The sequence below is a fragment of the Sesamum indicum genome, linkage group LG6 (genome assembly GCF_000512975.1).
Source record: "Sesamum indicum cultivar Zhongzhi No. 13 linkage group LG6, S_indicum_v1.0, whole genome shotgun sequence".
Lineage (NCBI taxonomy): Eukaryota > Viridiplantae > Streptophyta > Magnoliopsida > Lamiales > Pedaliaceae > Sesamum > Sesamum indicum.
In genome coordinates, this window is record NC_026150.1 from 11,533,075 (window position 1) to 11,553,412 (window position 20,338).

Consider the following 20,338-nt stretch of genomic DNA (forward strand, 5'->3'; position numbering starts at 1 on the left):
TAGTAATATTTTATACACAATTATTTATTCAGAATTTAATATAAACTATTTTAAATAACTATTATATATTAAACTATTTTATAGATGTTTTTAATTTTATATACTGTAAATCCATAAAAGAAATGTAAAGTATATAAATAATGTATTTTTTTAAAGATAATTGTTTGATATATGAATATATATTTTATATTCTATAGTATATGTAAAAATTCCTGCAAATTATTAACAACTTACATTGGTAATTTAAATAGTAGTAGTTGGTAATTTTTAAGTGGGTGGAGTAAGGTTCAAATTAATTTTGTAACAAATATTTGAAATTTTATTCAATTGGCGCTACGTCGTATCGTGACCTTACAGAAAAACATCCAATATTACTGTCAAGTTATTTCTTATGCCACATAGGATTAAAAATCGTTAAAATATGTCCAACATGACTGACATGTCATTTTTTTCGATAAAAACAAAATTTTCGACCACCGGTTAACTTAATTTTATCATTTTTGTAAGTTGAAGACGAAATCAATAAAGCACATACTTACAGGAAGTAAAATGAATAGTAGGTAAAGTCAACAGACTAACAAAATAATTTCCCCTAATTCTCGATAAGACAAAAAGTAATTTTCAACGTGTGGGATACCATGTATACTAATACTCTTTATAGAAAAGCACGTACGGACTACATGAAATACCTTTTCAGTGGATTAAACTATATCATCCATTAAAATACGACACTCACATACATATAAGTTGACTAAAACACCCACATACATATAAGATGACTAAAGTTGACATGCCTCTGGCTTCAAATCACTGTCGTTTTTTATTATTCTTTTCACCATGTTTCATAAGACATTCTTGATTGCGTTAACAACAAGAAAATTTAGGGTTTTAGGGATTTTTTACTTCTATTTAAGTAATTATTTGCGTTTTTTCTCTAAAATTGATGAATTGATAAGAGCGGCCAAGTTGTCTATTATTTTATTTTTTTCATATTTTTTGAAAAATTTGAAACACTCGTTGGAATGACACATCAGTCTTTTGACCGAATCTCTAATTTATTTGGATCATGTGTAGGGGACTGAGGAATTCTTTTTTTTGACAAAATTGACAAATATTTTTGTCCTCAATGTATAATTTTCTATTAATAATCGGGTCTAACTGCAAAAACGGATTCTAATGGGTCGGAAAATGCGGCAAATATCAATTTTCCCAGCGAATAAATGCACAGGGACAAGGGCAGACCAGCGGCAGAAAATTGAGAATTCTCGTTCACACAAACATATACTGAAGGGAAGAAGAAGATGAAGTGGAGGGGTGGTCGAAGTGTTCCAGTTCTCAACTACAACAGATTCTATCACCAGCGCCGATTTCACTTCACTACATTACTCCGCAAGGGGCAACGCGCTCAGCCGCGAGCCTCCGCCGCCGGTAGCAATGGCAGCAGCTCGCAGGGTACAAAGCGACTTTGTGCTTTTACTGCACATTGCGGCAGAAGAAAATACGAAGGGGGAAAAATGGGGGAAACAAATGAAATAAAACAGAGAGAGATTTTAAACATTAACAGCTGTTAACTTATGTGTGTGGTTATAATCTTTCTGGGAAGTATTTGCAAATTGATAGGAACTCACACAGGTGTCTGTGATACGCGTGATGCGTTAACTTGAATATTTCATGCTTGATAGCAAGTGAATGTTATTTGGCTTGTCTCTGTTAATAATTTTGGGAATCTGAGTAGTTAATGGATATTGAATTTGTCCGGGTGCTGGGGGAAGGGATGTTAGAGAAAAAATATTTCGTTCTGCCCCTACTGCAGACCAATTCGGAGTTAGATTATCCGTGGCTGTCCTAGAACAACTCTGTGATTCTGTCCCAGTCTGCTCATAAGCAAAGACCTACAGTGGCTTGCACTAGATCACATGCAGTAATAATTCCTATTTATGTGTTAATAGGTTGTGTGCCTATGACTTGGAAAAAAAGTGACTCCATAAACTTACATACAGGTAATTCATTCTTGGTGCCTGGTGCAACTGTGGCAACCATACTTATGCTTGGTGCTCTTCATGCCCGTCGTCTATATGATGATAAGAAGGTAATAATAATATAGCACATGAATGTTGGTTTGTGGAATAGCAAATAAAGAACTGCTATTATGAATACTACCGTTGGGAGCTTGTATTTCTGGATACATTTCTTTCATATGTAGGACATACACAACATTGTTATGCCCCTTGACCTGATTGGACCATTTGGAATTCATTGCATTAATTGTTTTGTCTGTGGATATAGCTGGTTACCATCTTTGGCATCTATCTAATTCAAAGATTATGGAATAAAGCTCTATTTCGAGGAGTATGAAATGGTGAGACGTGAGATAAACTAACAAAGGAAAGACAGAACTGTATGCATGAAGTGAGAATGTGGAAGAAAGGATGAGCAAGGAGAGGATAGGATTGTGTTAGGTCCTAAACTGTATCTTTCTGGATTTTCATGTATGCTGTGTAACTTTAGTTCCAGCCACCACCTTGTTCTTGCTTCCCCATGTGTTGAGACTTAGTTTCCTGTCCTTTCTGGGTAAAAACAACACTGGAGATGGGATGATCCTTGGGGTTTCCTTCAATGTGTTTCATATGAAACTTAAATTTTGATTGATTGTAATGCTTATTTTAAAGTGGTCGAGATAGTTGTATAATTCGTATTGAGGATGGTATTGCATGAGGAATCACAACTTTGTAATAACATGCTTGAATAACTACCAAGAAAAGAAAATGAGGAAACATCCTTAATTCCTCTTGTCTCTGAAAAGTAATTATGAGCAGGGAAAATTTAGCTCTTTAACTTGTCATTTTTCTGAGCTTAATGTTCAGTTTGCAGCCTTACCCTTAATAGCTCCAATTATGATTGTTTTAGTGCAATCTTTATAGAAATCTCATCTTCCTGGTGTTGGGTGTTGTTTTGTTATTACTAGTATGTTATTATCAGCTTTGACACTATAATCAGCTTATGCTTCTCTCATAATGATATCTAGAAAAGAATGTATCGTACTGGTGCATGTATTTTATCTGATGTATCTTTTGAAATGTTTGAAAAACAGATTGAAGAGGCCAGGACAAAAGGTGTTGAATTTGAGTTCCACCCAGATGTCAAGGTAAAACCAATGTTTTTATTATTTTTTGGTGGCACTACATATGACTATTTTCTCATTACAAACTTTTTATGCCAAACTTCTCTTTGCTGATAGGCTAGATTCTTGAGATTGCTACCGTTGCGCTCTATTTCAAGATTTTGGGGTTCCATGACTGGTATGGTGAGTGTATCAACATTTTGATGAGTTATTACTGTATGATCTAAAGTTATATAAATATGGTAAGTAATTCTTGACCAGGAACTCCCCGTTTGGTTGCGACCTCATGTATATAAAGCATGGGCTCGAGCATTCCACTCTAGTATGTTTCTCTTTACTGTGCTCTTACATTCATTTTTAAACTCTAGTTACAATACCCAATGATTTGCTGAATAAGAGATGCAGTGAAAGCTTTGTCAACTCTTTTCTCTATATTTAATTCAGACTTAGAAGAAGCCCAACTACCTTTGGAAGAATATGCATCTCTACGGGACTTTTTTGTTCGCAGGTTGAAAGAAGGCTTGAGGCCTATCGAATCTGACTCTTGTTGTCTGGTAACTGGTAACAAGATTCTTGAATATTTCTTTTTCCGTTACTTGGGATGCAATCTCCAGACTGCTTGATCATTCTGTACTATTATTTCATTCTGGATACAGGTCAGTCCTGTAGATGGCACTGTTATGAGATTTGGCGAGCTAAGAGGACCAGGGGCTATGATTGAGCAAGTAAAGGGATGTTCTTATTCTGCATCTTCCCTTCTGGGTGCAAACTCGTTTCTTCCTATGATTGCTGCAGGAGAAGCTAATGAAGAAAGAGGTGGGGAAGAGAACACTGTGACAGATGCGACTCAGAAGTCATGGTGGAGAATTTCCTTCGCTTCGCCTAAAGTTAGAGATACTGAATCATCCCGGTAAAGATTAAAGTAGCTTGAAGCAACATTTAGTATCAGATCAAATGTTATTGTGCCTATATTATTATCTTTTGCTTGTTTAAGTTGGAACCTGCACGTCTCATTCATTTAATCATTGATTCAATTTGTATGCAATTACCTATGTGTAAATGCTATAAGTAAAATTGGATTTGCAGCATTTGATACAATTATAGCAAAGTAGATTTTTGACTGCTGTCTTGATGCTTGTTCTGTAGTTGTTAAATTTGGCAAGTCTGGTGTGCATGGATGTTAAAGAATAGAGCTACTCTACTGTGTATTCTCTGTCCTGATAAGACGATATATCTATAGTTTCTCCTTAGATCAATGACCTGTTGTGTTGTTGAAATTCTTTTCCTACAGCTATAAGATTTTTGGGAAGCTTGCATTGAGGAATAACTAGTGTGATGGAATATTATATTCCAATATGAAGAAAGGGGAACAATCAAAGATCTAGAAAGAATCGGATTGTTGAGCTTATGTTTTATGTTTAAATATAATGGAGGCCTTTCACAATTTGGCTTAAGGTCTATGTTTAAATCTAATGCAGACCGTTGAAAGGTCTCTTTTATTGCGTAATTTACTTGAAGCCTGGAGACTACCATCGGATACACTCTCCAGTTGATTGGAGTGTGCTTCTGCGTCGGCATTTTACAGGTAAGATTTAATTATCTAGACATATTAGCATTTCATTATTTCACTGGTACTTCTATCAGGCCATTTAGCAGCTCAGATTTGTAAATCTGCTTCTGCAACAGAATACCCTTTGAGATTCTTTGCCTTTTATCCTATTAACCACCCATTTCTTTCCTCTCCTTAAACCAATGGAATCATAGTACTCGCAGCAAGATACCCAAGAAATCTATGTCCTACTTTCTTGATCTTCCCACTGCTAGTCTTCTGCAATTTGTGGACTGTTGCGTGCATGAATTGTGCATGGCAGGCAGCATTGTAATTTGTTTTCGACATGAAAATATAATAGAATAGCTAAAACTTGATCGGAAATAGTTGCTGTACAATTAGAGCCAGTTCTTGAATTTGTATTTGGTTGTCTGATCATTTAAACTTTTCTCATGTATAAAAGCTCCCGTATTATTTCTTGGGTTTTTAAGTTTTATCCCATTTTCCTTGTAGGTCATCTTTTTCCAATGAATGAGCGTGCAACAAGAACTATCAGAAATCTGTATGTTGAAAATGAAAGGGTAATTCTGTGATTCGGAGCAATGACTTTTCTCTATTGCCCTTATTTGTATGTTGAATGAGGGGGTTCAGGCTTAGGAACATACTTGCACTGATGCACCAGAGAAAACACCTTGTAAAGGCATTTCTGTTCGATTACTTTTGCTCTAAGAGATCAGGGACCTAAACACTAAATTGTTAAAAAGATTCTTGTTTTGATATACATTTTAAAGCTTGATTCTGCACTGCACATGCCTTGGTCCAATTGAGAAACAAGTTGTGTCTTGATGTTTAGTCCTCCCAGTTGCTGTGCCATTTTACTGGAGTTACGAGCAGAGAAAAAAATAGGTTCCACTTTTCAGGAATCCGAAGAGCATTATCTCATCGTTCTTTGAACAATAGGTATTTGTTGTCTAAGTCCAATAAGATATCATCGTTTTTGAAGTCTCCCCTGAGCAGAAATGCTTAAGCTGTATCAACCCCACCCCCCGGTCCACCCTACCCACAATTATTTGGATCGACTCCATGCAAACCTTTTTGCCACTACCATAAAACTGCTTTTGTATACTTTACCGACTTTGTTAACCATCACAAATTTGGTGTTACTCGACTTCACAGCAAAACCATGAATATTATCTCTTTCTGGATCTCCTACTTCAAAGAAATATTTGCTGATAAATTTCACTCAATTCAAGAAGATCATAGCATATTTTTTTTTATTTAATCCTGTTGATGAGTTATTTATGCTAAAAAAAGCAAGTCATTAGAATCTGCTTATGGTTCTATTTGTGCTTGTACTGTTCACAAATGTTCTAACAAGTAAAATGAAACCAGGTGGTGCTTGAAGGTCAATGGCAAGAAGGCTATATGGCTATGGCAGCAATTGGTGCAACAAATATTGGTTCAATTGAGGTTGCGTATCTTCAACGTCTTAACTTTTTAGTTGCTTTTCTATCCTGAACTAAGAGTGAACATGTTCTATTTGGGGATTCCTTGATAAAAAATTATTTGAAATTGTATGAGTTATGGCGGAGAGAGGCTTTCCACTTTTTAATGAATAAATTTTGCAAATAGTTGAACAACAAATATCTGTATAATTAACCTTTTATTCATTGTCACAGTAAAATTAGTTAGTTACATTCTTTTCAGTGAAAATATTATGCACATCCTGCTGCTTCATTGGTAAACCTCTATAAAGATAATACCTACCTTGTGCAGAAGAAGTATAGTTGAGCATGGTCAAGGTTTGTGTTAGTTACTAGAAAGTCCTTGCAATTGTCTGGTAAAAAGAGCAGAAATGAAAAAGAAAGAAAGAAATGCAATTTGGATAATTTCTACTACGGAATTGTCAGTAATAATTTATTGACGCCTTTGAGAACTTTAAACACTTGTGTGTTCACCCACACCGCCCATATTCCTACACAGGCACACACAACCACACACACACATATATATAGCTTCTGTGCCTGCTGTATGGGTGAAGTCTCTCTTCAGCCTTTGCATATATGAATGATCTATTGGCCATATTCAGACTCAGAAATTGCGCAGGTATTAGTCAAAAGGCATAGATAAATCATTTGGGGATTACTGCATTGCTGGACAAACAATGCTGATGGGGGTAGAGTTCTATATGAACTCTGGTCATTTGGTTTTAGTTGCAGTTCTTTACTTGTAATAGCGGTTTACATTTCTCTCTGGGATATCAAATAATGTACACTTGTCTTTTCAAAAGCTATTTTCATTTGCTGAATGGCAAATGTTCTCTTGGGCCACAGCATGTGTTTATAAGCGTAACTATTGGCAATTTTCAGAATTGTGCTGTAAGGTAATTATTGATAGACTTCCAGAAATCATTAGCGGAATTGTCATTTTGGTTGACAAACAATGACAATGAAGGGGCACATTTCTCTGTCAACTCTGGCCTAAAGTTATTTGGTTTAAGTCACTGTTGTTTACTTGTCATAGACTCATAGCTACTAATGCAGATCTCCAAATTTCCACAGTATTGACCATTGCCCTTACAAAATGTTGTTTTTGCATGATTGTAGCTTTTCATTGAACCAACCCTGAGGACAAATAATCCTCAAAAGAAGCTGCTACAATCGGAACCCCCAGAGGAACGGGTATATGAGCCTGAGGGCACAGGAGTGCTGCTTAAGAAGGGAGATGAGGTAAGGAAGGGATTCAGTTCATTTGTCTAAACTAGGAAATGTTTTACTTCATTTTTGGAAAAGAACTTCATAAATGTTTGGCGTTCTATTTTCTTCTTCATTGTGTTTCACGGTCTTCTTTTCTTTTCTTATTTTTACTTCATTTGGCTAGGGTGGTAAGTTGGATTCTAGAGTCAAAGTCCAAGTCATTTATTTTTCTTATCTTCTTACCTACTCTTTGTATGTATCAGGACAGTTGGAAATGCGATTCTAACATGTTACCATAGTTGTAAATGGCCCTCGCCAGGGTGCTTTTTCCTGGCAGGGCTGGGCTTTGATAAAATAAAAAAAAAAAAAAAAAGAAAGCTGCATAGAGGAAACCTAATTTGCACCAGTTTCCTTTCTGTCAAAAGGCAGTAGTTCTACCTCTTATTTGTCCTCTTTTGTTGTGTTTATTTTTTGTGGAACTTTAGTAAATTGTTGATTACTTTATTATGATATAACTTATTGTTGTTAATGACATAACTCAATCTTATTGCTATCATATAAACTAATTTTGGTAAATAAATTAATTTGTGATATTTCTTGCTAAATATTTGTTATTATAATTTGCTTTCTTCTTGGAACTTTTGACTAAAAAACCAAAACCCTAAGCTTGAAATGCTGATTTTGGTAAAAGTACTAATGGCATAAAACTACGAATTATTTATGCAAATATGTGATGTGCTTCAAAAAGGCGCGTTGCTCCGCACTCTTTTAATAACGATGCATGTTACAATGTATCATGGCCAAATATGATGACCAACTGACCTAGTTATTGCTTAGTGCTTAAGCATATTATTCACTCTATTTTCTGCTCTTTATTCAATGCAGATAGCAGCTTTCAACATGGGATCAACAGTGGTGCTAGTCTTCCAAGCTCCAATATCAGAGTCATCTGCACACCAAGGTAGCTCCTCTGAGTTCAGGTTTTGCATCAAGAGGGGTGACAGAATCCGTATGGGAGAAGCACTAGGAAGGTGGAAGGACTCATAGAAACGTAGCCCCGCCTACATATTTAACCAATTTTCTTGACTGCAAACTGATTCTCATGGAGGCGAACGCTGGTAACCATGTACCAGAATTATCAGTTTAACTTGAGTTATTTGGTGGGAACTTGGATGTTTCCTGAAGTAATTGTTCCTGCATTTGTGCTCTTGTTAGAACGATCAGGTTGCATGTAAAACGGTGTATTGGTATCATAGATTTGGACCGCCCGTTTCTCAAATCTGGATTTGATCTTGGTCCATGAAGGAAAGCAAATTCTTGAACAGTAAAATCCTTAATTTTCTGACACGAGGATGGATTCAATATGGTAAAGCCAATTCAACAGGGGTTCCAAGTGGAAAAATATGGACGAACATATCCTACCATCTTAACAGGTCAACCAAATTTATCAAATTGAAATTTGGATCTGAGACCTAGAACAATCCATCTCAACCATTGGTAATCTGGCTGGATTATTGATGCCTCTATTCCCTCCAAATCCAACAGTGACTAATGTATCAAATTGCTTCATATTCAATTCAAGATTAATTGTTAAAAGCTTGTCTCGATTTATTTCATGACGCAATAGCAATTATAACATCTATTCGGGTTCAATAAAATTTCATATTTGATTCTAAACGAGCTTGATCAGTAAAACATAATAACACATTTATAAGAATATAAAGTGTTTGGCTTAATGAAAAGGTTAGTTCAAGTTCAACTCATAATAGTAAAGTACAGTTAAGGTTGAAAAGAAACTTAAAGCAAACATGAAAAATCTGTTCGTTTCATATTTCAGGGGACTGGAACTCATGATTCAGCCAAGCTATGATCCATAATATGGTAAGCCTTACAAAACCATTGTCGGTTGCCTACTAATGGCAGGGAGGTATCTGCAGGCCTTATTTCATAAACTCTCAGAGGAAGGAACACCAATATCTATTGAACATAGAATCTTTCCCAACTATTCCAACAATCTCAAGAAATTGTGTTGAGGTCGATGGTGCACTGTATAGGTTAGTGCTAACTCAAATAGATTAAGGCCAAGGAAATTCTCAGAACACAAAGAATCTAATGCCACTTGTTCAATTGTGCATCAAAGCATAGCAGTCCAGTTTACTAAAACACTTTCTACTAGGATCAATGCTTGTGCTAGTAGTCTACCAAACTGGTGGTTGTACAGAATGAATGGCAGAGGAAAACACCAGCACTAGCGTCCCAGTACAAAAACAAACTACTGAAAGGAGCCGAACTCAAACTATGATAGCTCAACACGGGCTATTAGAAAGAAAATTAAGGTTACATACGCAGCATTTCTTACTTATCTTGAGCTGCATGCCTAATACCTAACAGATCTTCAAATATCTAAACCAGGTATAACAAACAGTAAAGGATTGAGATCTGTAACCTGCAAATATACATGTGATCACCACAGCACATAAAACTTCAGCAAAAATATATCTCATTCATGTTGAAATTCAGAACCTGTCTCACCAAGATAAAATAGAAACGAACATTCTACAGCTCGTTACAATTAGGTTGTGTATCATACATACCACATGGTAACAAATTGGAATGAACAGGAAGTGCTATGGTAATCAGTTCAGAAGTGATTCCTAAATGTGTAGGTTATCAAGGTGGCTTTGCGACAGATTTTTCACATGTGAATAACAGGTGGATAGTACCACTTAACCTTGATTCACAACATTTGCTACCACTCAGTTAGCTTTTGATGGAAAACAGCAGGAACGTTTCTAGATTTGGCATAATGAACAATCTTGTTTTCAGAACTAATGCTCGCATATGCTATTGGCAAATATCTGGATTCATATTTTGGAACCAAAAAGATATTCAGTAATACAACCAAAACGTGGATAGCACTTTTGTATGTCTGAAATACGAGTTCAACGAACCAAACATACCCTATTTTTTCATTTTTCTTGGGTGAAAAATAATGTCAAAAATGAAGACCTAATGGCAAGTAATCGCCACAGAGCTCAACACTATGAAAACTCAAACCTCAACCCAAATATTTGAAGAAAAGCACAATATCAAGAATCGACAAACAACACATATTCAAGCAGCAAAAATCAGGAAAGAAAGCTTAAATTTGCCCCCAAGAGATTTTGTAGATCCAAGCCACTTTATGAGGATAAAATAGATGTTGACATCTAAATAGGTCAGACAAACAAAATCCAAACTAACATTCAAGACATACATTTATTGCAAAACTAATTGCAGCACATACGTTGAAGGTATCTCCTCACTGTTTGCCAAATTTCTCAATTCGGCATGTTATCACTAAGACCTCTCCATCCCATTCTAAGTTCATCCACCGCGTTTCACAGTGTGTCAAGACATACTTCTTAATGTCCTGACCAATGGTAATTCTTCACGAATACAGCCAGGAAAAAGCATGGAAAGGAATAGCGTTATTGCTCCAACATATGAATAAATGATGTCAAAGTTCGGGACAATCTAAACCTAGACTAGAGTACATCAATTACACTAGTCATTCTGGTTATCAAATTCTGCATGAAAGAAAACTCACTCCTCAGTGAAAAATAAACAGCTCATGCCAGAAACAACTTCAAAAAGAGTAATCAGCGGCACTTCATGAGAAATATCACTATTTTTTATATGAAAGATATGTGATCCTCAGTGCGAAATAAACCACAGATAATCAGGCCACAAACAACTGTCGATTTGAAAAAATGAATTTCACTGTTACGAGTACTCCAAACAACAGAAAAGATGTAAATCCATAAATTCCATACACAAGAAGCAAAACATGTTATCTTAGAAGAACTGACTGTGGATAACATTGAATGTCACTGTAAAACCAAAATTAACATCAAGTCAGCACGAAATACAGCAATTGCATCAGTTTTTAGCCATGACATCAAACTACCAACTCTATATGACAAATTATCGGACCTACTAACATGTACAAATTGCAGATATTTCAGGATCTTCTTTCCCACTTTGTCCTTCAAGGCACATCACCTGGCCCATGAATTTGAACTGTAATCTCGAGCCTCCAGAACAACTCTATATCAAAACCTTGTTCCTGCAAGAACATATTGATTGCCCAATCAAGGTCAACTCGTTTGCTATATCGACAACCAGTCATCAGTATACCCTCATAATGCTCAAAATCTCAACTCATTTGAGATACAATAAATTCAAACAGAACAAGTACCAGTATACAAACTAAGGACATAAACCCAACAAAACCCACCACTGGAGACAAAAATGCTACAAATAAGAAACACAAACACAAATTGTGTAGAAAACAGGACAAGAAAAGAAAAGGAAAAGGGAATATCACAACGTTGACTTCACTTGAAGAAGCCAATCCTACCAAATAAAAAGAAACTCCGCAACTCAGCAACAAATGCAGCTGAGACAACACAAATCATAGAGCCCGGTATCGACTAGAATTCAAACAAAAGAGCAAGGGAGCGGGGTGGGAGGCTCCATAAATTTGTCATAGTAATATGAAAAAGGCACACCTACGTCTGTTTGGAGTAAGAGGAAGAAGAAGGAACTCTTTTGTTGCGAAACATCATGTAGCCCACCGGCAACACCACTCCCAACATCATCATCGCCGCTCCGATCAAATATCTCACTACGCTCGGAGGTTCAACCTCCATTACCACAACTCTCCGCAACTGCATCAACAAAATAATAAAATCAAGCGATGAGACAAAATCCAATCCCAATTATACGCAGAACTAAGCGTAATTAATCTATTTAAGCAAATTATGTGGGATTTTTTCATAGCCCAAGAACTGTGAATCTTGGATCTGGTGATCTGCATAATCAAAACACACAGAGGACTTACAGGCATATTAATTCGATTTATTTACGAGCAAATGTATAAATAACTCTTGGGGGTGCCAGCAAATGATGGATCCCGATTGCAGCTGCCGGAGGAGGGGACGCTTTGAAAATCAGCCTTTTCGTTGATTGTCTTCTCCCAACTCTCAGTTACTAAACCAACTGGGTATTTCCGGTGAAAATTAAGAATAAGGGAAAGAAAAGTAGGGTGAATTACATTTCTGTCCCTGTATTAGCCACTTATTCAATTTTCATTCCTAATTTTCACAAATTATTATATTTTTTAGGATAAATTGCAAAAATCCCTGTATTTTTTAAATTTAGTTAAAAATTTCCGTGTTAAAAAAATAAGCAAAAAATCTCTGTATTTTTTAAAATATTGCATACTCTCCCCTTCCGTTAAGTAAGTTTAACGGCGTTGAATTTTATCCTAAATTCCCATTATTTCCTTCTCATATCAATCAACCATTAATCGCAATGGTAAAAATAAACGATTCAAATATAAAGTAATTTAAAATATATTTTTTATTTATATATAATTATATATACAGTATAATGTATATATATATTTTTTATATACTATATATACACTATATTATATATACATATATATAAAATAGGCGACTGCCGAACTGATCACCTAGACTATTCTGAGTAACGTCACCTTCACCCCTGCGTCCACCATCGCCTTACAAAAAGGGGCGACCATGCATCACCCCCCGTTCCGTCGCCCCTTTTTGGAAGGGGTGATGGGCCAAATCTAGGATGACGTCACCCCTGTCCCCAGGCGCCGTCGTCGGCCACGATGGAGAAGAAGAAGAAAAAATCTATTTTTTATAAAAAATATTTTAAATAATATTTTTAGTAAATAATATAACTTAAAATAATTAATATAATTTGTTGTATTTTGATATTTAATTATATATTTTATAAAAAAATTATGAAATATATTTTAATTAATAATAGTTTAAAGTAGTTTTATAATATATAGTTATTATAAATGACTTTTATATTTCATATGAATTTTTAATTTAAAAATAATTTTAGAATATTAAATTTGTATTGTGTTTTTAAAATTTAAAATTTTAATTTTTAAAAACTTTATATACTGTTTAGTTGTTTTTATATTTAAATTAATATATATCATAAATAAATATAATTTATTATAACTATTTGAACTCAGTAAATAATTTAAATTAATTAAACAATATAATAAATAATATAAATAAATTAATTTAAATGTATTTAAAATATGAAAGAAATGAACAAAATGGACATTTACACATTTAAAGTAATTTTTAAAAAGACAAAAAATGAAACCCACTTGCACAAAAGGCGAGTGTCATAGGGAACTTTTTGCCTATTAAATTAACATAGGGAGGATTTTATGCAATTTTACCATAACATGAGGGGTATTATGCAATTTACCCTATTTTTAATCCAACAATTGCAATAAAAGAATACGGTCATGTTGCACAACACGACTTGATCGTGTAACATACTGCAATAGTATTATACACGATCATGTTCTCAAATTTCGTTAGTTTTAACCTCAACTTTAACATTTCGAAAAAATACGTAATAATTTATAAAGATTAGAGACTAAGATTATGTCTTGAAAAGATTAAGGACTAAAATCAAATAAATGGCTAAATATAAAGAAAAAAAAAATGTAATTTACCCAAAGAGTAACATAATAGGAAGGGTTAAAGAATAAAAAAAAATAAAAAATCCAATGGTAAGTGGCAACTCCCTTATACTTCAATGTTTAAATTGATGCCCCAAGGCTTTAAATTATGTTTCATTTAATATAAGTGTATGAGTATTATTACTTTTTTATATTTATTCTTATAAAGAAATATTATTATTGTTCTAATTTTATGATTGATACACATGATATATAATATTAATATCATTGACATGCTAATTAAGATAATAATTCTATATTTGAGTGTTTATTTTTACGAGATATTGTGTGTATATATATGTAATGAAAAAATTTAAATAATTCAAGTTCCATATTGCCATCTCTACACTGTATCATTCAAATAATTCTGTTGTGAGCAAAATTTAAAAATTCGAATAAGGTTCTCGGGCTTTTTGCAAGTTTTGCAGATTCGTATTTATAAAAAAAATAAGTCAGCAGTCTGACGTTAAAATCACTAATTTGATTGAAAGTAAAATATATATTTATTATACTATATGTAAAAAGATGAATCCACGAGTATTTGTTATTTGTTGTGAAAAGACATCTTATTGGGTATGCTTTAGTTCTCCCTCTAATGGACACCCAATGGCTACTGTGAGTTAATTATATTTTCAATATGGTCCTTAGGAATTTATGATGCAATAATTGTTATTATTCATTATTTATTTATTTTATATTATTATAAATACAAACTATATGAACATAATCTATAAACTTGATTTCTTTAAAGGGAAAGTACAATAATTTTCTTGTCATATTGTAAATGGGTAATATAGGAGAATAATTTGCTCATTTGCAATACCACAAATAGATAGATTGTATTAAATCTTTTTATAAAATTGAAAATCTAATGATGGTAAATAATTGGTAACATTATATAGCTGTGGTTCATCTAAAACAAATTATCGGCTACAAAATTCCAAAAGTAAGTAAGGGCACAACGATTGAATGGCTTAAAAACTTAATGGTGTTAGAGTTATTTAATGAAAAAGATACATGTGCACTATTTTAAAAGTCACAAAAGAGTGTTTAGCATATTATTTATGGATAATTACAGTTTCCTTCCATGAGATTTGGTGTAATTATATATAGATATATTGTGGTTTGAAAAATTATATCTAGCACCCCTCAAGTATGTTAATATCAGCAAATTCGGTGAATTTTAAATTTTGAGTCTATAACTAATATTTATTAGATAAAAATAATTTTTATGAGTGTTAGATATAATTTTTTAAATTATAAAAAATTTATATATAATTATATCAAATTTCAGAAGAGGAGAGCGTGATGTAGCTATTCTTGTATAGGAGTTTCTTCACAACTTTGCTAAAAAAATAAGTGATAAAGGTCATTTTCCATATGGGAAATGGGCTATTTTAGGTGCAATTTCCCAATTCTGAAAAATTCGATCATCTCCTAAATATCCACTGCCCTTTAACGGCAATGATTGAGCAATGACCCTCAAACAAATCCAGAAGTTGAAGGCTCAAATCTCCGTAGGCTCGTCTGTGCACAGACATTCGCACACTCCGCGTGAAGTGTGTGTTCTTTTGGGTCTTGCCGGACATGAGCCTCCTCCGAAGAACCTGCGCAAGATTCTCCCCCCAAGTTCAGGTATTGGCGAAAAGGTCCCTAACATCTCTCAAACTTCACGGGGAAAGTCTTGATGATATCACCTCCCCTGCTCTTATCCATGGCATTCATGTCTTCCACTGCCCTGTAAGCCAACCAACTCCTTTTTCGTAGTCCAACGTTTGATGAATGTGCACATTGAGTGAAATGGCCATGTGTTATGGATGTGAGAATTATGTGAAGTGAAAGAAGAGATGCTTTTGGTATGTATATTGTTGTTTAGAATGAGTAGGAGATGGGAATTTTGATTCTTGATTTTTTATGTATGGGGATGACGTAGAAGAGCTTGTGTTGGTAACGTTAACTAACGTGAATGGAAAGATGGGAACGTTCTTGATTTTGTATATAATAACGATGATTTGGGAAGTGAGAAGGAGCTGTTGTGTGGATAATGTCATTTAACATGAATGGGGAGATGAACATTTTGATTCTTGGTTTTAGATAAGCATGATGAAGTGGAAAGTGAATGGAGAGATTTTTTGTGGATGTTTTAATGAGAAGCTGGAAAGAGTTTTTGATTCTTGATTTTGTCTATATTCTGGGTGAAGTGGGAAATGCAGAGAAATATCATTCTTATACCTGCATTCGTATGTATATATTGAAATGACGTGACCATACATCATGTATATAGACTTAAATTACTCAAACAAGATCTTCTGCCCTTTAAAAATCAAGGAATATAGAAAGGTTGAGCTTTTTGTATTGCATATAATCAGGATGAAGTGGGAATTGTGGCCAAATTATCTGAATGCATAGCTTCAAGGAGTGGCAACATTCTTAGTGCTGATATTTTCGTGCCAGAAAAAGAGAATGTCTTTTACTCCAGAAGGTCCCTTCTTTTCTCCCCCCACCCCCCTCTCCTTTGTTTTTTTGTATTTTTTTAAGTAAATTCATACTTTATTCTCACACAACTTGCTCTGCATTAAGTTTATTTTAAATGTGTTCCTTCTGGCCTCAACCTTTGAAAATCACTTTTAATCTGCTGTTAAAGTCTGTCAAAAAGTAGTGCATACCTGCACATAACACAGCAAAAAGTTTATTTGTTGTAAATGAAAGCCACTTGAGGAGATTTTAGTTAGAAGTAGTGGCTGAATGTAGTTTATGTTTATTTGGCATTCACTTGATATATACCTTCCTGTAAGTGATGAATGTCAATCGTCCTGGTACAGATAGTTCATGGTACTTGTTAGATGTTTCATGTACTGTAAAGTAATTTAAATATGAGCCAGGGAACAAAAGTTAACTGTTATCATTTAATGTGAGAAATGAAAGGCAATTCATTTAAATTCATGTTCTGCTGTTCGATTGGGATTCAAGCTTATTATGAGTACCAAAGTTGTTTTTTTTTCTTTTTGCTGCACCCAAATGTTATGTACTTTATCATCAGATTTCAACTTTGCCAAAGGAGATCACATAGTGCAGCATTTCCTAGTTCATTTGGGATGCATGCCAGCACATAGTATGACATGTTTTGCACTTGGCCTAGCAAAAGAAGTTTTTAGTGTGACATGATTTGCATGCTATTTGTAGATTACTATGTACTTTAGAGCATAACCACCAAATAATATTGGCAAATCTTGGATCTGTTTTAGATTTTGATACATGGGTTCATCACCCTCCAGATTTCCTTAGCAATTTCCACACTCACATTATCCTGAACAATAAAATACCACTGTTTCAACTAAAACAAATGACCAAGCAATGTTGGGAAAGTGTTTCCAACTGTCTACCTGAGTAGCAGGTCTTTAATTGAGTGAATTTCTTAGTGAGATGTGATTCACATAATTGAACTTACGTTTGTATGTCAAAAGTATCTTGTTATACGTTGCAGTGAGTTCGTCTTTGATCCTGCTAAATGGCCACGGGAGCAAATGGATGACGATTTCTCAAAGCTTTCAAAAATGTTCAGTGCAATGAGATCTGTTGTTCGCGTGCCCAGCTTGGATCCTAAATATAAGATTGCAGTCCTTGCTTCGAAGCAGGTATCCTAACCAGAAGACTGTTACAAACATTGTCTTTTTAGTACAAAGTGAAAGTGTTCTTTTTGTTTTCCTTTTTTATATCAGGACCATTGCCTTGTTGATTTGCTGCATGGGTGGCAGGACAGAAGACTCCCAGTTAACATCACAGCTGTGATAAGGTTAATATTGGATGATCTCTGCATTTTGTTTACTTTGATCTAGTATTAGGAAATTATTTACAGCGATAAAAGTGCATATCTAGCAGCAATCATGATAGAGGTCCAAACACCCATGTGATGCGATTTCTTGAAAGGCATGGAATTCCTTACCATCATTTGGACACAACTAAAGAAGGCAAAAGAGAAGAAGATATCTTGAATTTGGTTAAGGATACAGACTTCTTAGTACTTGCTAGATACATGCAGGTAAACAGATTCTGAAGTTATTTACTTTAGACTTTATTTACTTCATTTTAACATAAGAAAAAAATCCATGGTCCCAATATTTGGGATTCCAATGAGCTGTTGGATGCTGCTAGATGGCCAAACTTTATACTATATGAACTGCATTGAACAATTTCTTTTTTTCTGATTCTTGTCTGCCGTAAAATGAGGCCAATGATGTAAGCAAGGAGTGTCCTTTTTCAAGTCTTGAGGTGGTGACATGGGTATATTAAATGCATTTAGAAAAAAGCTGATGTAACATGGGATAATTCACAAGTTTCTGGTCTTATCAAAGTTGAGTCGCGCTAGGCTCCTGGCAATATCCCTTTCCATTTCTTTTCTAAAAGCTTTTACCCAGAATAAAGTTAGATTCTCGTTTGTTGATGCTCGCTGTCCTTTAACTTTCCTCGAAAAAATTTCTCTCATTGCACCACAATGATTTGACTTCAAACCATGAGTTAATTGCTGCAGATTCTCTCAGGAAATTTCTTGAGAAGTTATGGGAGGGATATTATTAATATTCATCATGGGCTACTGCCCTCCTTCAAGGGTGGGAATCCATCTAAACAGGTTAAGATGTTTTCTTATTTTTCTTCATGGATGCTTGTACTATCATGCTTGAGGGTACAAACTTATGTGTCGAACAACTATAACAGGCCTTTGATGCTGGTGTGAAATTGATTGGTGCAACAAGTCATTTTGTCACCGAAGAGCTTGATGAAGGCCCCATCATTGAGCAAATGGTAATGACACCCATGCTGGATGATCTTTCAGCTCTAGCTATAAAAATCTATGTAAATTGTAGGTTCACAGAATCCATCAGCTTAATTCAATAATATCATCATCAGCAAAAGCCTTTCAAATCAACCATCAAAACAGTTTAACAATGATATCAATTGCATTCTTTTGAAGCTAATATTACTTTTGGAATACGGGAAGCAGTTTCATCTTTTCTGCCACTATCATGTTCTTATTTTGCTTTGCTATCATGCCATAAATTAATTTTCTGTTGCTGCCACTAAAAACACCTTATAAATGCTACTGTTAAGCTGTTGCTTGTACAATTTCCCTTGTTCATGGCAATTGTATATGATGTTTTAGTGCTAGCCACCTGTAATGATGCTATATTGTTGTTGCTGCTCTGTGGCCTTAGCATGTTAACAGGAGTAATCACAGTGGCTACTTTATTCTGCTATTTTGTGGACCCATTTGACCTTGACTGATTCAAGTAATGTGCAACTGGTTTACGAATCTTAAGCAGGGACTTGATTTAAATCATTTCTGTGAAGAGAATGCAGCTTACATGTAGCCTTTTCTTTTTCTTGTTCTTCCCTTTTTGGGTTTTTAGAATTCTCTGTTTTTTCTTGTACAAACCGTGGAAAGTTGCATTCCTTGAAGATATGCTATGCCTAACATTGTTCTGCATGTCCAAAAAATAAAAGAGGTTGGTCTAAAACAAATACTAAGATTGCTTTTATAATCTACTGTCTTTCTTGTTCTCTCATCTATCCAAGGTGAACTTCTTCTAGTTTTATTTAGACGTTAACATTAGTAATTTCAGCATTAGTAATTTGTGTACAAGTTCAATTTGAGTTCCAGTTTGAGTTTCTTAGTTGTGGAAAACATGCCAATTTGTCTGTTGGAACATAAGAATAACCTTTAATAACCTTTGTGGATTTATTACTTTGAGGTCTTAAATTTTAATTTCACATCATGTAGGCTTAAAATTCATAAATGATTACTGCTTTCCTTAATTCATATTTCCCATTTTTGTATATGTCTATGTGGTTTCTTCACAATTATGCATCATGATGGTGCCTGAAAGCTAGGTCAACATTTTGCTTAAATTACATTAATTACATATAAATGTTTTATGCAACACATGTGGATATTTTACATAAAGAATTAAATTTGGATATGTCATGCATGCTGGGGTTCACGTGATTTGTGTTAATTGTCTTAGGTGGAGAGAGTTTCCCACAGAGATAACTTGCGGAGTTTTGTACAGAAATCTGAGAACTTGGAGAAGCAATGCCTTGCAAAAGCAATAAAGTCATATTGTGAACTGCGAGTTTTGCCTTACGAGAAAAACAAGACTGTTGTATTCTGAGGCTGATGATGCATGGTGGACGTAGAAGCTGTATGTATTCCCCATTTTTCTACCACAACTTTAAATACTCCTAGTTGGATTCTTTTACCTAATATTTACTGCAATATATTAAGTTCACAAGTTTAGTTATTTTATTTAACTCTCATCTGTCTGGTTTTTTATATGATTTTTTTTTGGTTAAAAATAGAAAATGGAAACTACTAGAATATAGTTTTCTTAGTTTTTTCTTTTGAAAAA

At 34.4% G+C, this 20,338-nt stretch overlaps 3 protein-coding genes across 8 annotated transcripts in view; 2 read left to right on the plus strand and 1 right to left on the minus strand.

Annotated features, from left to right (window-relative positions):
- Positions 1,212-8,713, plus strand: LOC105164376 (phosphatidylserine decarboxylase proenzyme 1, mitochondrial). Its single transcript, XM_011083016.2, has 12 exons — positions 1,212-1,452; positions 2,001-2,089; positions 3,092-3,145; positions 3,239-3,304; positions 3,383-3,443; positions 3,566-3,675; positions 3,778-4,031; positions 4,600-4,706; positions 5,184-5,251; positions 6,063-6,140; positions 7,277-7,399; positions 8,252-8,713. The coding sequence occupies exons 1-12, from the start codon at positions 1,302-1,304 to the stop codon at positions 8,411-8,413; spliced, it is 1,323 nt and encodes a 440-aa protein (XP_011081318.1). The 5' UTR covers positions 1,212-1,301; the 3' UTR covers positions 8,414-8,713.
- On the minus strand, positions 11,162-12,415 carry LOC105164377. Of its 2 annotated transcripts, none has more exons than XM_011083018.2 (3): positions 12,252-12,415; positions 11,920-12,078; positions 11,162-11,474 (listed from the first exon to the last, which is right to left on the minus strand). In XM_011083018.2, exons 1-2 carry the CDS (start codon positions 12,255-12,257, stop codon positions 11,920-11,922), a joined length of 165 nt encoding a protein of 54 aa, XP_011081320.1. In that variant the 5' UTR covers positions 12,258-12,415; the 3' UTR covers positions 11,162-11,474. The 2 variants fall into 2 exon arrangements, with proteins under 2 accessions (XP_011081320.1, XP_011081319.1); XM_011083017.2 differs by having other exon boundaries at positions 11,924-12,078; positions 12,252-12,414.
- LOC105164379 (formyltetrahydrofolate deformylase 1, mitochondrial) overlaps positions 15,335-20,338 on the plus strand; it is an 8,112-nt gene continuing 3,108 nt past the window's right edge. For 2 of the 5 annotated variants that reach the window (XM_020694259.1, XM_020694260.1), the window contains exons 1-8: positions 15,335-15,674; positions 16,304-16,416; positions 17,419-17,569; positions 17,654-17,727; positions 17,811-17,973; positions 18,463-18,561; positions 18,648-18,734; positions 19,955-20,131. In XM_020694259.1, coding sequence (XP_020549918.1) covers positions 15,522-15,674; positions 16,304-16,416; positions 17,419-17,569; positions 17,654-17,727; positions 17,811-17,973; positions 18,463-18,561; positions 18,648-18,734; positions 19,955-20,101 — 987 coding nt within the window. In that variant the 5' untranslated portion in view covers positions 15,335-15,521 and the 3' untranslated portion in view covers positions 20,102-20,131. Of the gene's footprint in view, positions 15,675-16,303; positions 16,417-17,398; positions 17,570-17,653; positions 17,728-17,810; positions 17,974-18,462; positions 18,562-18,647; positions 18,735-19,954; positions 20,241-20,338 lie in introns of those variants that run through there. The other 3 variants (XM_020694258.1, XM_011083020.2, XM_020694261.1) reach the window with 3 other exon arrangements.

Bases quoted from the DNA above. Each gene is read 5' to 3' on its own strand.
- LOC105164376 (XM_011083016.2), top strand. From the start codon at position 1,302: ATGAAGTGGAGGGGTGGTCGAAGTGTTCCAGTTCTCAACTACAACAGA. The intron at 4,032-4,599 runs GTAAAGATTAAA...AATCTAATGCAG, and splicing joins AGAGATACTGAATCATCCCG to ACCGTTGAAAGGTCTCTTTT. The intron at 7,400-8,251 runs GTAAGGAAGGGA...TATTCAATGCAG, and splicing joins TGCTTAAGAAGGGAGATGAG to ATAGCAGCTTTCAACATGGG.